A 16,639-nucleotide genomic window follows, 5' to 3' on the forward strand; every position below is an offset into this window, starting at 1 on the left:
AATCCTTACCCTTAGTTACAACACATTTCCCAGATTCTATTACAATTTTAAAACCCTTATCATCTAAAACAGCACAAGAAACAAGATTTTTGCAGATGTCCGGAACATGAAGAACTTCATTCAATGTGAGAGTCTTGCCAGAAGTGAGTTTGAGCCCAACTTTGCCTTTTCCTACAACCGCAGCTGCAGATGAGTTACCCATATAGAGTTTTTCTCCTTCCCCTACCTTATTATAGGAGGTGAACATATCTCTGTTTCCACAGACATGTTTGGTAGCACCAGAGTCTACCCACCAGTCTCTCACATTTGTTACCAAATTTACTTCAGACACCGTGCCAGAAAATTCATCTTTGTTGTTTTCAACCAAATTAACATTATTTTTCTTTTTAAGGTCCTTACGGTTTCTACAGTGAACCGCCATATGGCCAGGATTTCCACAAGCATAACAATCACCCTTAATTTTATTAATGCTAGATTTGGGTTTCTGAAACATACCTTTCTTGCCGGGAGGTTTCTTTGAGTTGTTTCGGTTCTTATCAGCATTGGAATCTTTGTGTTCAGTTACATGAGCTTTGTTAGACATGTCCCTTGCAGAAGACACATTTTTTTCCTTGGAGCACAACAATTCTTCTGCTTGAATCTTCTTACCCAAATCAACCATAGTAAATTCAACAGTTTCATATCTCTGTTTCTTCTTGTACTCGAACCAGGAAGAAGGAAATTTCTCGATGACAGTAGACACTTGAAAAGTTTCATCAATCACCATACCTTCCGCGAGAATTTCATTCATAATTTTCTGGAGTTCAAGGAATTGATCAACCACAGACTTGTCATTCGACATTTTATATTCATAGAGCCTAGCCACCAAGATTTTCTTACTTCCAGCAGTTTCAGCTTGGTATTTTGCCTCCAAAGCAGCCCATAAATCAAAAGCATTAAAATTCTCTTTTGCATGTAAAAGTCATACAGATCATCTTTTAAACAGTTCAGAATATGATTTTTGGCCATATAGTTCTGCACAACCCAATCCTCCAACTCAAGTTCACGTCCCACATCCTTCAAACCCTCATCAAACGCAACCAAAACATAATGATCTAACTCATGATAACTCAGAAAAAATAACATCTTCGATTGCCATCTTTTGAAATCTTTCCCAGAAAATTTTTCAGGCCTTTCAACATCGTCCTTACCCATTGTTACAGACAGAAAAGAACTATTGTGTTAAGATTGTTGCAACTGTAACAATAAAACACTAAAAGAAGATGTGAAGAAGTTATAAAAAAAATTTCAGAAAGGTAAATAAACACTCAATTGATAGTAAACATAGGACAGAGTTACGTGTTCAACACGCTGTCCTTAACACAATAGTTGACCGGTATGCCTCAAGAATGAGTGATGCCTATACCCTGTGGTCAAGTTGTATCCAGGATAAAACTGCCCGTTGCAAGTATTGTTAGCACTACAATACTTGCCCACTCATACGAACTCAACATCAATGGAACAGAAGAAATGAAAAATACCACACAGAGGGAGAGAGACAAAAAGAAGAAGATAGTAGCTCTCCTGGACACAAAGTGAAATGAAGAACAAGAATTATTTTTATAGGCGAACCGAGTAGGTGAAATCAATGCACATTAATGTGCGAAATAATTCTGCATGCGAAGTAATGTTGTCAAGATGTCGACATAATTCTGTCATCAAACAGTCAAAAAACGGTAAGAAATGTCGACATCCATGCAAATAAATCCGTTAGAAAATTTGTTTTAATTAAGAGAATAAATACTCCCGGGTCACACGACCCCAACATTTAAGAAAGATTTTAATTTGATTTTCAAAACGTTTTAGGAAATAATTCAAAATAATTACGTCCAAAAAAATGATAAGTCTTGGTTGACCAGTCAGCGACAGAGGCACGAGCCCGAGCCTTAACCCCAAGCCTTAGTGATGACAAAAATATTTCGCCCCACCCGTTCCTCCCACATTATTTTACTAACTATCCATAATGGAATAGCTATATAGTGGACTAACTATCTAGTTATACCCAATGTGGGACTTTCATTCGCTCATATGAAAATGAGTAAGTTCCCTTAGAGACCCAAGGTCCTAAATTCCATTCCCACCAAGACTATATAACAAAACAATAAACTCATTTTCTCCAACAGTATGTAATCTTTGCTAACATCTATTGCAATGTCCATTTCTGAATCAACATCTCAAAATTTTAATGGGTACATTACATTTATCTAAAAAATTTATCCCCTGAGTATATCAAATGATATATGGCATATGTATTATTCGAATCCATTGTAGGTTGCGAAGTCAGAGATCCTTTTTAGTCATTGGCTTTGAATCTTCTGTTGAATTTTTATAGGTTTTTTTCTTCTTCAAATATCTTTCATCCACGAGTTTCTGGTTACCTTGCTAAAAATAAAATTCCCAGAATTCTCATAATTACAAGGTTCCTCCCACGTCAAAGAGAAGGCTAATGTCTCAAATAAGGGAAAAAATTGGCTATTGTAAATTTTCCATAAAATAAAATAATTTGCACAATGAAATGTGTATTAACTGTAAATTTAAATAACTTTGTTTTGGACTTTGGTTGTAGAACATGGAATTTTAAATTCTTTTTACTTTGTTCTGATATAAGTTAGCAACTGTCATGTTTTTTATGTGGTTTATTATTTTTGGTATCTTTAAAGTTAATAGATACGATTTTCTTTTTGCAAAGTGCACACATTCTTATTTGCCTCAGAGTTTTTGGACCCATCTGTTCTTTTAAATTATCTACTTCGCCATGATCGGTTTTAAAACTAATTAGAGATAAATCTGGAAGAATTGACTAAGTTGTATCTTGATACTCAGTCATGTTGTGGTCTTTTTTTAATGTATGTACACTAGGAATAACCCGTGCCGTAACGACACGGTATGAGACGGGATAATTTTCTATCATAATGATTTTGATAATTACTACATACTGTCATAAGAGTTAATTTGACTTATGAAAGTTTGTAGCTAAGAATATCTTAGATATTTTTCATCTAAATAATTATAAATTCGGTTACGCTTCCAACTGATTAAAATAATATTTTTTGATAAAAATCCAGGTAAATTGTCTTTTTTTTCTTCCTTAAATAATTTTATTACGATCCCCAAAGATTGGTGGTTTTAATGAGATCATTATGTGGAATCTTCATCCGATGAGCAATAAATGTAATTACATCCTCCCAGAAATTATTTTTAGATCTCAAGGACTATTGTCCTGTGTTCATTATCCATGTGATCTACTGATTCCATTCCGGTACTTTTGGTCTAATTAAAATAAGAAAAAAAAATGAGTTGTATACCTTAATCACCTAGTGCATGTCCTTAATTTTATCCTCAATTATGATAACCATTTTTGTAACGTTTCTTGGTGTAGAAACAATCAAAAAATACCAAATGTCTTGCCATATGTAAAAGTCTAAATAAAAAACAGAAAGATACACGATCAATATTTTTACTCTTCGAGTTTAAATTTAAGATTAAACACGGTCAACAACGCTACTCTTTATGCTTACATTTCTAAGGCTAAACCGCTTCCCGGGCCATTCATATCTCACCTTTCACGGCAAAGAATCTCAATTTAAAGAAGAAGCAGAGTTTAATTAAGCTATTTATGGCATCATTGAATGAATAAGATCTGATATCCCCGTAAAAATTCAAGCCACCACGATTGTCAATCATGTTTATATGGACGAAAAGATAGTCATGATCTGGATAAAAAATGCTCAAATGTTCCTAAGAATGCTAAATTTGTTATGGATGAAAACATGGTTCATTTTTTTATGGGACATGAAGGTACGACTGTTAAGATAATTAAAATTATGGGAATTATTCTATCTATTTTTTCAAAAAGGACCTAAAGTTGTTTGTTCACTGGGTTTCACAAATTGCAACCACAAATGCTCTAATGTTACTTGTGTTTTGCAGGTTGACGAAGGTTGGCTTATTCGAGCGCTAAAATTAAAATAAAGATTATAATTTAAGAGTGAATTTTCGGTGAGTCATTTTATGGATATGTATTTCATTTTTAGATTATTCCCTTTACAATGAGTATAATGAAAATTATTCTTTGTATTTTTAAAAAGAGGATCTCAAATTATTTGTTGTTAGGTTTTACACATTATAACCGCAAATGTACAATGTTGTTTGTGTTTTGCAGGTTGATGAAGGTTTGGCTAATATGATTTTCTTAAAGATGTGATGCAAGAATTATTTTTATTTTTCTATAATAAAACATGAGTGTAAAAATATAAGTTCTGCATGGTTTTAAAATTTAATTTTCCACTTTATTTTTTTGGTGGGACATTTTTTTCAATTAGTGTGGAGCTAATTATGAAGGTTATCAATGCATATAGCCATAATGGAAGAAGGTTACAAACACCACAACCGCTAGATGTCTTTGGCTGGGATGAGATTGGGATGGTCGGATCACTTGTTTGTCTCTCAAAATGTTATCCGTCCGTCTAAAGCTCAAAAACCTATACTGTTTTGTATTATAGATTTAAAGCTATAATGAGAGATTGAGTCGGGGCCATAAGGCCCCGTCGCCCCCGTGATACCTAGCAGACGAAACAAGTTTTAAAATACTATTCGCTTAATAAGATAACATAACTAGGACTGCACATGGGACGGGACGGTATGAGTTTTTTCCTAGCTCAGTACATGTACCTCCTTATGGCCGGTACATGTACCTTGTTCCTGTACCTGTGCAGTACGGGACGAGATATGTACCTGTTTAACTCGGTAAGGGACGGGATGGTACCGCTTCTTTACCCGTAGCGTATGTAAAATTATAAAAACGAAAATAAAGCAAAAAAATCTTTTAAGTTCTAAGTTCAAATGAAGTTATGAACCACACCAAAATTCCAAAACCCTAAAATCAAAAACCAAAAAGTTACAATCAGTTTCAAAAATCTAAATAAATCCACAAAAACTAAATAGAAATGAATAAAAACTAATTAGTTTTCAAAATCCCTAACTATTATTAAATGTTATTACTTGTTGCTCGGTACTACGGGACGGGACGGGACGTGAATAGTCTACAACTGTTACTTGTACCTATTCCAGGCACGGTACCAGTTTTTGTTACTTGTACCTGTCCGTCTGGCCGTGGTTCCGGGACGGTACCGGTACGGTTCCACGAGACGCGACGGTTCCTGTGCGGCCCTAAACATAACAATTGAGTTGTTGTTTATAGCAGTTAGTGCAAAGAGTAATTCTTAATTTTTCAAAAAATCATACCTTAATAACTCGGCCCGTTATAATTATTGCCAGCAAGGACGCCTACAACACAGTTACAAAAGTATCGACGAAAGATCATGCGAAATTTTTTGGAACTGCAAAGCAACGGTCGGGTCCAAACTATTTCAAGAACATCTTCCCTAACCAAACAAAAATAACAAATCTGACGCACCTGATAGCTTCGGGTTTGTTCCAAACCTGATTTCCTACCGTTGTAACGAACCAAAACAAAAACAATACAAAAATATCTTTAACTTTCCTTCCCCCATATACCCATATACCCACCCACTCACACCCCAACCTTTCAACAGACCTCTCTCTCTCTCTCTTTCTCTCTCTTAAAGAACAGCACGGAAGAAGAACAAAAATGGTGTCCAAGATACTAAAGAAAACCCCAACAAAACCCTCAAAAGATCGTCGGAATCATCGCCGTAGAAGAAAGAGTACACCCCTCAAGAACGTAACAAATGCAACTTCATTCTTCATCGCGTCGATTAACAAATCGATTTATACATGTCAACGTCGTCTCATCAAAATCTTTACAAAGTTCACAAACATTGGAACCCCTAATCGTCGAAAGCAAGGGTTTCATATCCTGAAGAAATGCCCAATCACCAAAGACGAAGAAGAGAAACAACAATTACTCGGGAAAAAAGATAATAACCATATCTGCCGATCATTGAATTTCAACAACGTCGTCGTTCTTCCTCCATCTTTATTACCTGAAAGAAGAACGATCTTTCTTGATTTAGATGAAACATTGATTCATTCAACAACTGATCCGTCTCCAGAACGGTTCGATTTCATTGTTCGACCTAGAATTGAAGGAGAAGTGATGAATTTCTATGTTTTGAAACGTCCAGGTGTTGATGAGTTTCTCGAATCCATTTCGAAGAAATTCGAAATTGTTGTTTTTACTGCCGGATTGAAAGAGTATGCTTCACTTGTTCTTGATAAAATCGACCGGAATGGGGTAATTTCTCATCGACTTTGTCGAGATTCGTGCAAGGAAATGGATGGAAGATTTGTGAAAGATTTGTCCCAAATTGGAAGAGATTTGAAAAATGTAGTACTTGTTGATGATAACCCTAATGCATATATATTTCAGCCTGATAATGCACTTCCTGTGCGTCCGTTTATTGATGATCTCCAAGATAGAGAACTCGAAAATGTCAGGAGATTTTTCGAAGGTTCCGATTGTTTTGAAGATATGAGAGATGCTGTTAAGAAGTATATCTGGGAAGGAGAACAGAAACAACAAGTTCTAGAAATGTTTTGATTTTGTATTTTCATTTCATTTGTCGAAATCTCTTTTGTGGTTCACATTACAGTAATGAACCATAATGTTCATTAATCTACTGGTGTAACAAGATATTTGTTATCATTTAGCATTCAAAATTTCTTAAGTCTGATTCAGTCTTTGTGTCATTTGCTTTTCTTAATTCAAAATTCTTTTTCGAATAAATCATTTCCTGATCCATCCATTTGAGGATCGATTTCACTGGCGCTGATGCTATCAACATCAAGGTATGGTGAAGATAGATTGTCCTAAATTATTTCTTAAAGTTTCAATCTTTTTTTTTTCTCTACATTCATTTTATAAGTTGTTTATGATAATAGTCATTTACTGAGATGATTTGAATTTATCGAAGTATATTCATTTGATTTTAAGATTCAATTTTGTGTTTGAGGTAGAATGTGTAAGGGCACATGAAGTGTTCGGTAACTTTTTGGAAAGCAGAAAGAATTTCTGTTTACTCTTGCCTGCCGAGATGTGACTGTTGCTTGATTCCGGAGTCACTTTTTTTATTTTATTTTTTATCTTGAAGGACCTGGGGCTGGGGACTCTTTGAATATGATAGCTGAATAGTAAGTAGAATATGATGCTTCATGAAACAAAGTTCTTAAATACATACTCCCTCCGTTTCTTTTTAATAAACTGGTTTTGTTTTTAGAGAAAATTAAGGAAATTAAGAGAACTAATCATTGAAAGTTATTCTCGTGACACTTGTCAATAAAAGAAGTGAAGTGAAATGGTCCCCATGATACTTGTCAGCAAAAGAAGTATAGTGAAATGGTCCACATGACATTTGTCATCAAAAGAAGTTAAGAGAAAAGTGGTCCCAGAAAACTAAAGTAACATTTGACTTTCACAATTAGGAAACCAGCCTATTTTTTTGAAACATTTATTTTAGGAAACCATCCTATTGAAAAGGAATGGAGGGAGTAGGTTATTCTCATGTCCACTTGACTTTTTTCTTCCTGCTCTAGCATTTTAATTTTATTGAATCTTTGGGAGATCCAACATACATGATCCCTGCAGTTCCTTCAAATGCATCTGACAATGTGTATTGCACGCTACTTGCTCACAGTGCTATTCCTGGCAAAATGGAAAGGTATAATGACATGGTGATGAAATTAAACAAAGCTATTATTACAATGAGTTTCATTACAGAATACAGTTGCAGTAATGACTGTATTTAAAGATACTCTAACAGCTAGTGACCGACAAATACACGTTGGAAAAGACCGTGTGAAATAACAGAACCATGAGATGCACGTGAATGACAGTCTGTGCCAGCCTGTTAACCTGCACCACTTCCTACCTTAACCTACACTGCAAATCCAGACTTGGTAACTCTATTATTTTGCTTTTATCCCCCCTCAAGTTTATGGGCAGTGAAATAATCTTGAGCTTGGATCTGAGTGTAAGAAATCTAGGACCTGTAATCCTTTTGTAAAGATATCATCAATCTGATCCAGTGTATGGACATAGAAGACATCAAGAGATTTGGATTGAACAAGCTCTCTAATGGAATGATAATCCAAATGGACATGCTTCATTGTTGAATGCATAACTGGATTGGAAGCCAAAGATATTGAACTGATATTATCACACCCTAGTCTTGGAATGCCAGAGATAACAAAGTTCAAATCATTCAAAATATAACAAATCCATACCATTTCAGCTGCACTGTGTGCTAAGGTTCTGTATTCAACCTATGTACTAGACTTTGCCACTGTAGTTTGCTTTCTGGAGGACCATGAAATAATATTGGAACCCAAAAAGACACAATACCCTCCTGTGAATCTTCTATGATCAATGTTACCAGCCCAATCAGCATCAGAAAATCCAAGAAGAAAAAAATCACCTTTAGTAAAATGAAGACCATAATCCAAAGTACGTTTGAGGTATCTCAGTATTCTTTTGGCATCCATTAAATGTTATGTTCTAGGATGTTGCATGAACTGACAAACCTGATTCACTGCAAAAGAAATATCTGGTCTAGTCCAAGTAAGGTATTGCAGAGCACCTACCAAACTCCTATATTCAGTTGGATTAACAAGAAGATCTCCAGAAGTGACACTGAACTTGTTAGTAGGAGAATGACATGGTTTGGCTCCTTCCATGTTATGCTTATGAAGAAGATCAACAACATACCTTGATTGAGTAAGATACAAAGAATCTGCATTCATGTTAACTTCCAGACCAAGAAAATAATTCATATCACCCAAGTCCTTCAAGGGAAATTATTCTTGTAGTCTGGAAATAACTTGCTTAAGAAAAGATGAATTGGAACCAGTGAGCATAATATTATCAACATACACCAAGGCAACTGATATATGAGAACCTTGTTTGTGGACAAAAAGAGATGGGTCAGCTACAGAATTCACAAATTGCAGATCCTTTAAGGTTGTACTGAGCTTATCATACCAATCTCTAGGAGCTTGCTTAAGACCATGGATAGCTTTATGAAGTAGACAAACATAATCTGGTTTAGTAGGATCTAAAAACATGGAGGCTGTGACATATAAACTTCCTCCTGCAAATCTCTATGCTGAAATGTATTACTTACATCAAGCTGGTGCATTTTCCAGTTAAATTGAACTGCCATAGAAAGAATTATTCTGATAGTAGATGGCTTTGCCACATGATTAAATGCCTCATCAAAATCCAATCCTTGTTTTTGATGAAATCCTTTAGCTACCAATCTTGCATTAAATTTATCTATTGTGTCATCTGCATTATATTTAATCTTAAAAACCCACTTACAGCCAATAAGATTTTGAGCAGCATCAGGTGGGACCAATGACCATGTATCTGCTTGCATAAGGGCATTGTATTATGAAACTGAAGAAATTCTCCAAACTCTCTCCTTATTAGTATCACCTATACTCTTTGGAAATATGACATATAAAAGCAACTTGCAAAGGGTGCTTAATACCAAAGTATGATTTTGGTGTGTAAATCCCATTTTTACCTCTAGTAGTCATGCAATGATCATTTTTAGTAAGAGGAATGAAGGTAGAAAGTGAAGGAATAGATGCAGGAGGAGATGAAGCTAAAGCAAAAGATGGAAATGATAAGTTTCAGTAGAAGAAGACATAGTGGAAACTAGATCTTTATAAGGAAATGAATTTTAATTAAAAGACACATGTCTGGAAATGTATATTGTCATTGAGTGTGGTTCTAAGCATCTATAACCTTTATGCTATAAGTTGTAGCCAAGAAATATTATAGTTTACTCATAAGTTCAAGCTTTTTTGAAGTGTATGGTTTTAGCCAAGGAAAACAAACACAACAAAAAACTTTCAAAAGTTATAATCTGGTTATTTATGAAATAATGATTCAAAAGGAGTAGTGAAATCAAGAGATCTAGTGAGAAGCCTATTAATTAAGTAGTTGGCAGTTTGAATAGCTTCAACCCAATACATATTTGGTAAACCAGATTGAAGTAAAAGAGTTCTAGTGACACCCAAGAAATGTTGGTGCTTCACTTCTACAACACCATTTTGTTCAGGTGTGTGAGGACAACTAAGTTCATGAGTAATGCCTCTTGAGTTACAATATTGTGCCAGAAAAGTGTTTAAAAACTCTCCACCGTTGTCAGTTTTGGTGATAACTGAATGGGAAAGTACCTTCTCAATTCTAGTGACAAACGAGACAAAAGCATGGTTAAAATCAGATTTAGAGCACAAAGGAATGATCCAACAATATTTTGTATGCTCATCTATAATATTTTCATAATACAAATTGCCTGAGACAGATGCAACATGACAAGGATCCCAGAGATCCATGTGCAACAACTCCAGAGGTTGTTTTGCTAATGTAGTTGAAAGTTGAAATGGTAATTTATGAGATTTACATAGCTTGCATTCAGTGCAACAAAAAGGCTTATTGGAAATATTAACTAGATTCAATGTTTTACAAATTTTCTGAAGAGTCTGAAAAGATGGATGACCAAATCTCTTATGAATAAGAGTGTTGTCACTTATTGTTGAGGAGTAAGAATGATGAGATGAATGAAAGATGATTGGATAATGTCCATTTTTATGTGGACCTTGGAAGATAACCTTCCCAGAGGTCAGATCCTTCACAGTGAAACCATGAGAATCAAGAGTTAGAGAACAAGTATTATCAGAAGTAAATTTGTGAGATGATAAGAGATTATGTGAAGCTTGAGGAACAAGTAGAATGATCATTAACAGTTCTACTAGAATGTCATGTATGAGTTATAGGAATACCTTCTCCATTTGTTGTATTCATAATGTCAGTACCATCATAAGGAATAGTTTCTTGTACCAAAGAAGCATCATATGTGATATGACTATTTGCACCACTGTCCACAATCCATTCATCTTTGTCAAATATATCTACTGCTGCTAGCATTGCACTGAGATTTGTTGTTGGAGCTCTTCCTTTATATGAGAAATTCAGTATTTGATTGCAATTTGGAGCAAGATGAGTGTCAGATAAACAAATCTGAGAATGTATTTTCTCAGTAGTGGTATTACCCTTCCATAAGCAGATCTTCCAAAAATTGCAGGATTTGGATGCCTTCCACAATTTGAATATCTACCTCTGAATTAACCTCTACCAGGAGAGCCTCTAAAGGAACTTCTAAAGTTGTTGTTTGCTAGAAAAGCCTTTGCATCCATTTCATGTTTAGTGTTTTTGATTCTTTCACTGACAACAGATTCCTCACTAAGAAGATTAATATGCAACTCAATACTAGTGATAGGTGGGTTTCTATGTCTCATTGAAGTAGCAAATGGTATATAATCTAAATTTAAAGCTTTGAGAGTAATTACCACTAATTCTCTATCAGACACAATTTCACCAGCAATTGTTAATTGATCAGATAAAAGTTTTATTTCATTTATAAGAGCAGGAATCAATTTATCACCTTGAGTTATTGAAAGAAGCTTGGTGCATAAGTGAATTGAATGTGTGGATGAAGCTCTAGCAAATCGTTCTTCAATACTCTTCCAATGTTGATGAGAGTTAGTAGATCTAGAGAAATAAGCAATGACTGAATCAGATATAGTCGAATTTGTCCACATAATGATAGTGGAATCTTCATCCAGCTAATCTGTGTAATTAGGATTTTCAATTCCATTTGCTTCATTTCTCTGAGAAGTATATTGAGCAGGACAAGGATAAGAGCCATCCATAAACTTCATTAATTTGTATCTTTGTATAACATGCTTCATCAAATTTCTCCATGTGTAGTAATTATCCTCTTTGAGTTTTAGATGAACAAATGTAGTTATTTGATTAAGTGGAACTCTAGAAAAAGAAGATGTTGTTGGATTTTCCATTGATGAATTAGAACCAAATTATTGAATCATAAAACAGATCTGAGATTCAAGAAAATATGCAACCAAAATACTTGTAGAAAAAAAATTCAAGAAAATACCACACAAAGATGAATCAAGACAAAGAAAGACAGATATCAGATCAAGAAACAAGTTTGAATCTGATAAGAGAAACAAAACTCAGAGAATATAAAATCACAGGTAAAATCACCAAATAACACTTAGGAAATCTCGATAGAGATCAAAGAAGGACAAGTTTCAATCAACAGAATTGAATTTCCTGTTGTGAATATGTGGATCGTAAAAGGATTGAGAAAAGAACCCTAACCTGTCTGATACCATATTGACATGGTGTTAATGGTGATGAAATTAAACAAATCTATTATTACAATGAGTTTCATTACAGAATACAGTTGCAGTAATGACTGTATTTAAAGATACTCTAACAGCTAGTGACCGACAGATACGCGTAGGAAAAGACCGTATGAAATAGCAGAACCATGAAATGCACGTAAATGACAGTCTGTGCCATCCTGTTAACCTGCACCACTTCCTACCTTAACCTACACTGCAGAATCCACACTTGGTAACTCCGTTATTTTGCTTTTAAGGTACACTGGTTGTATAACTGGACTTGTTGATGCCAGACACGCTTACATACCCTTACAAGTATGTTACTACATAACCTTACACTTTCTTACTATGGGTGTTCATATAACGTTAAATATCGAGTTTTAGGTATCCGAACTCTAGCTAAATTCCACGATTCACTTCTAGTTGGATTACCCACAACTTTTTATGTTTCGGGCTCAGTATGATGCGGTGACAAGAAACAAATAAAGTAATATAAGTAGAGTGCTACAAGTTTAGTTTGTGTCCCAGATGGACTCCAACACCAGAACTTACTTTCCCTACTATATTCGACAAACCAACCCAACTTTCAGAGCATAGAGGTTAGAGAGGAAAGTGCAAGAACCACCAATACAACTTTTGGAAGGGGAAATCGCAGTGATATCAAGCGTTTGAGCAGATTTTAAGAGAATTGCTTGTACAAGACGAGACAGAGTTATTGTGAGTTTTACACTTCATAGTTGTTTATTCTGTTCTGTTGCCGTTAATATTTATCTTAGTTGTGGAGGTTAAGCGTGTATTGGTACGATTATGTTGGTTGTAGGAATTGATTTGAAGTTCTTGAATAAAAGTAGTATATTAGCTTTTGTCCTTTTCTTTTCCAAGTTAAGATCCATTTGATCATCAAATAAGGAATAAATTATATCAAGGAAGTTGTGCAGGGGTTAACTCATGTAGAGGAAGCACATTTGTAGGTTTATTAAAGTGATGATGTTTGGTTTTCCATTGAACATGTTTGCTGGAATTGCACTTGTTAGTATGTATATTTGAAATATTTTGATACGGTAGGTGCTGAGGGAGCTCGGGATAACAGAAAAGAATATCTTTCAAAGAATTTGGTCTAACACAACTATAATAGTCGGAAACTCTATTGTAACTTTTATTCGAAGTGTGGGTTCATGAATAACTATTGGTTTATCCATATATCAAGTTAAAGTTTGATTATGTATTTTATGTTTTTGCAGGTATTTGTTTTCTTCGTACCCACCAAGCCCCAAGCCCCAACCCCAACCCCACCCCCACCCACACACACCGCGTGCGGTCATCTAGTATGTTTCCCATTCTTTATTTTCTTTTCTATGGAATTGTAACATTAATCGATGAATTGGTGGATTCTGACCATGCCAAATTTTCATTGATTTCTGACTATAACAATTCACTTACGGTTTTTATTTATCCTTTGGTTTGAGTTGTTATCTTTAAGTTTCTTACTGAGTTCCAATTTAAAGAGAAGGGGTTTCATTGAGTTTCCAACAGTATTGTAACTTCTTTTATATTTTAATTATAATATTTTTTCTTAATATAATTATTTTTGGATGAAAGATTACAACTCAGAAAGACTATCATCTGGTAAGAAATGGTCGAAATCCTAGCAACAAGCTGAGCTCCAACACCTTTTTGAATAACTACACCTAACCTATGAAAAAAAATCTACGACGCGAACATTAACATCGTGGCAAGCCATATAATTGCTCAAGCGCTTCAGAAAGTATATGGTATCATCAACCAACTCCCCCAAGGTGGTAAAAGCCAGTGTCCCCAAACCAAAACCATTAAACGTGCACTTCTCTAAATATTTAACATTCTTGCGAGTAACAATATTCTTAATGGAGAAACCCGAGGTAAAGGTAAGAACTCCACCACCGGTAAAAGGCGAAACACTAGTCACATCCAAAAACACATCACGTCCATTATCCCAATTATGCACAAGTATGTCAGTCGGTCTCAGAGCAGTGTCGTTATTCGCAAGAAGTCCCAAGTCAACCTCCTTCCTAGCCGGCACACCCGCACGGTAACACATGTTCGCAATAGTATCTCGCACCAAATCATGTCTAAATTTAAACCCAACTTCATTCTCACAATGCAGGTCATGATCACCAAAAATATCCATATCTCCTTGCAAAAGGGACAAGCACCATTCACCTCGAAAAGAGGGATCCCTAATCTGTACCGGAGAATTGCACTGAACTGCCTAGCTCCAATATGTTGATTAAGCCCCACAATTGGGATCGCTATCAGAAAGTCCCAGGCATATTTTGTGTGCTTGCGGTGTCATAAAACAGAATCACGCTCCGACATAACATTAAATGGTGGGTATGTTTTTCTTCACAGCGTCAAAGTAAATATTTTCCAAGGAGTTCATGGAATGGATGGAAAAATTACTAGAGAAAATAGGAGAAACGACGACACATGGTGAGTTGAAGGAGTCCAAAGCTCCCCGAAGAGAGGGGCCAGTACTACTGATACCAGCACACCTCAAAATCGTTGACTGCAGCTCTAGGGTCTGTAAACAAGATGCAAGAAAACAATAATATTTGGTATCATGTATAATATACACACCCATACCGCCATGTTTGAATGGCAATGTAGAAAGCCTTTGTTGAAGGAGTCTGTAGCCAGGACCATCTCCAGTAATGATGTGTCTAAGGAATAGAAACAGACGAGCGTCAAATAAGTCTTGAGCTTCTTGTAAAAAATCACGTCTAGTTGTTCTCAAAGAGAAATAAAGTCTCGAAACACCGGTGCAATTCCGAAACAAAAGAAATTAACATTGAGGGTCTTATAATTTCTCTACAGCATCAATGAGAGCCATAGTTGATAGACGCATTTATGTGTCTATTAACTCATTTGTATATATTGTTAGTGCTCGATATTGTACTTATTTGGTTATTTTATTTATTTATAGGTGTTTTTGGAAGAATAAGGCTTTGTGGCAAAATTGGCTAAAAATGCGGCATTTGGACCTCCGTTGATAACTACCAGAAGCACTCCAGAAATACCCCGGAGGAACCCCGAAAAAGTGCGGAAAACATCCCAGAAGAATTGCTAAAGGCACCCCTAAGTTGGATAAGGGGCACCCATTTCAGAGCATGTACTAAGGGGACATCAGGATTGGATAAGGGGGACACCTTCTTCACGGTTTAAAAGAAAAATTGGCGGGAAATGTTGCTGCAGTGAAGAACAGCAAAGAGTTCGAATCATTGGGATGTTTTTATCGTGGGAATCAACTGGGCTGGACTTCATAGAGGATAAAAGACCATGTACATGTGTTTGGACCCAGCCAATTGGGCTGGAATAGCCGGAGAAACAAAACAGAACCCAAACAGGTCACGTACGCTGTTGTTCAAGTTTCAAAGATTTGTGAGAGATATTTGAGAGAGTTTGACGCTGGAAATTCATGTATTTAGTCTTGTACACGTCTTAAGAAGAGTTTGGTACCTATTTAATAGCTAACAGAGCGTGAAAAAGCAAAACAAAACGGATTATCGTTCCAACTGGCAGATAAGAGAAATCAGAGATTTGATCGAATTTAAGGGACTCTGTTGAGCTATAAATAGGTGGTTTCGAGTCTTAGTGAAAAAAAAGGGAGTTTTGGAGAGAGTTTAGAGGTCAGGAGAGACGAGAGAATCGAGTTACAGAGAGATATTGTTGTTGCTGCTGCCGCCATTGAAGACCTTCAAGAACACGAAGAACAGACAAGCTAAGGAAGTCGTTTTTCAACAGTCTTAAAAGAGAAACAGAGTGTCGTTGTTTTACAGCAACAAAAATATATCGTTTACAACTACACTTATCTTTGTAACAGTGACGCTGTAACACCATTACAAAATTTCAAACTTCTTTTTACACTATTTCATCAATAAACACCTATTAAGTCATGAACACATCTTTTGATTATGTTTTTGGGATGAGGAGGTAAACCTATTAGTCGAGGCAACGGAGGAAGCCATTGTCCCAGATTAATTGGTATAATTCTATTTTTATTATTTATTTGCAATATTTTTTATATGATTATTTGCATGGAATTGAAATAGATAAATTGATTTTTATTGAGTAATTGTGAATTATTTTGATGAAGCATGCTGGGTTTTTTTTAAAACTTTTGATGTTTCATACTCTGTGATTACAATTATTACTTAAAAAATTTATTATAGGCAAATATTAGAATCACTTGAAAAGGAAAAAATTGCATGAATATTGAATAGAATTTATCATTTAATGGGACAATGGTGGAATCCAGAGTCTTGGTGTTTTTCTCTATAACTTTGAACAACTTTATTTAATTGTCTAGTTTAATTTAAATCTAAAAATTGTTTTCTTCACAAGTCTGAAAAGACCCTTTTTACCA

At 35.3% G+C, this 16,639-nt stretch overlaps 1 protein-coding gene and 1 long non-coding RNA gene across 2 annotated transcripts; both read left to right on the top strand.

Annotated features, from left to right (window-relative positions):
* Positions 1 to 3,672: 3,672 nt before the first annotated feature.
* Positions 3,673 to 4,420, top strand: LOC113277468. The gene is made up of 3 exons (XR_003324947.1): positions 3,673 to 3,837; positions 3,970 to 4,038; positions 4,202 to 4,420. It is a non-coding gene; the product is annotated as an uncharacterized LOC113277468 (long non-coding RNA).
* A 1,129-nt stretch (positions 4,421 to 5,549) lies between these two features.
* On the top strand, positions 5,550 to 6,699 carry LOC113277469 (carboxy-terminal domain RNA polymerase II polypeptide A small phosphatase 1-like). The gene has a single exon (XM_026526559.1). It carries the CDS (start codon positions 5,651 to 5,653, stop codon positions 6,560 to 6,562), a length of 912 nt encoding a protein of 303 aa, XP_026382344.1. The 5' UTR covers positions 5,550 to 5,650; the 3' UTR covers positions 6,563 to 6,699.
* Positions 6,700 to 16,639: the final 9,940 nt, after the last annotated feature.

The sequence above is a fragment of the Papaver somniferum genome, chromosome 5, assembly GCF_003573695.1.
Source record: "Papaver somniferum cultivar HN1 chromosome 5, ASM357369v1, whole genome shotgun sequence".
Lineage (NCBI taxonomy): Eukaryota > Viridiplantae > Streptophyta > Magnoliopsida > Ranunculales > Papaveraceae > Papaver > Papaver somniferum.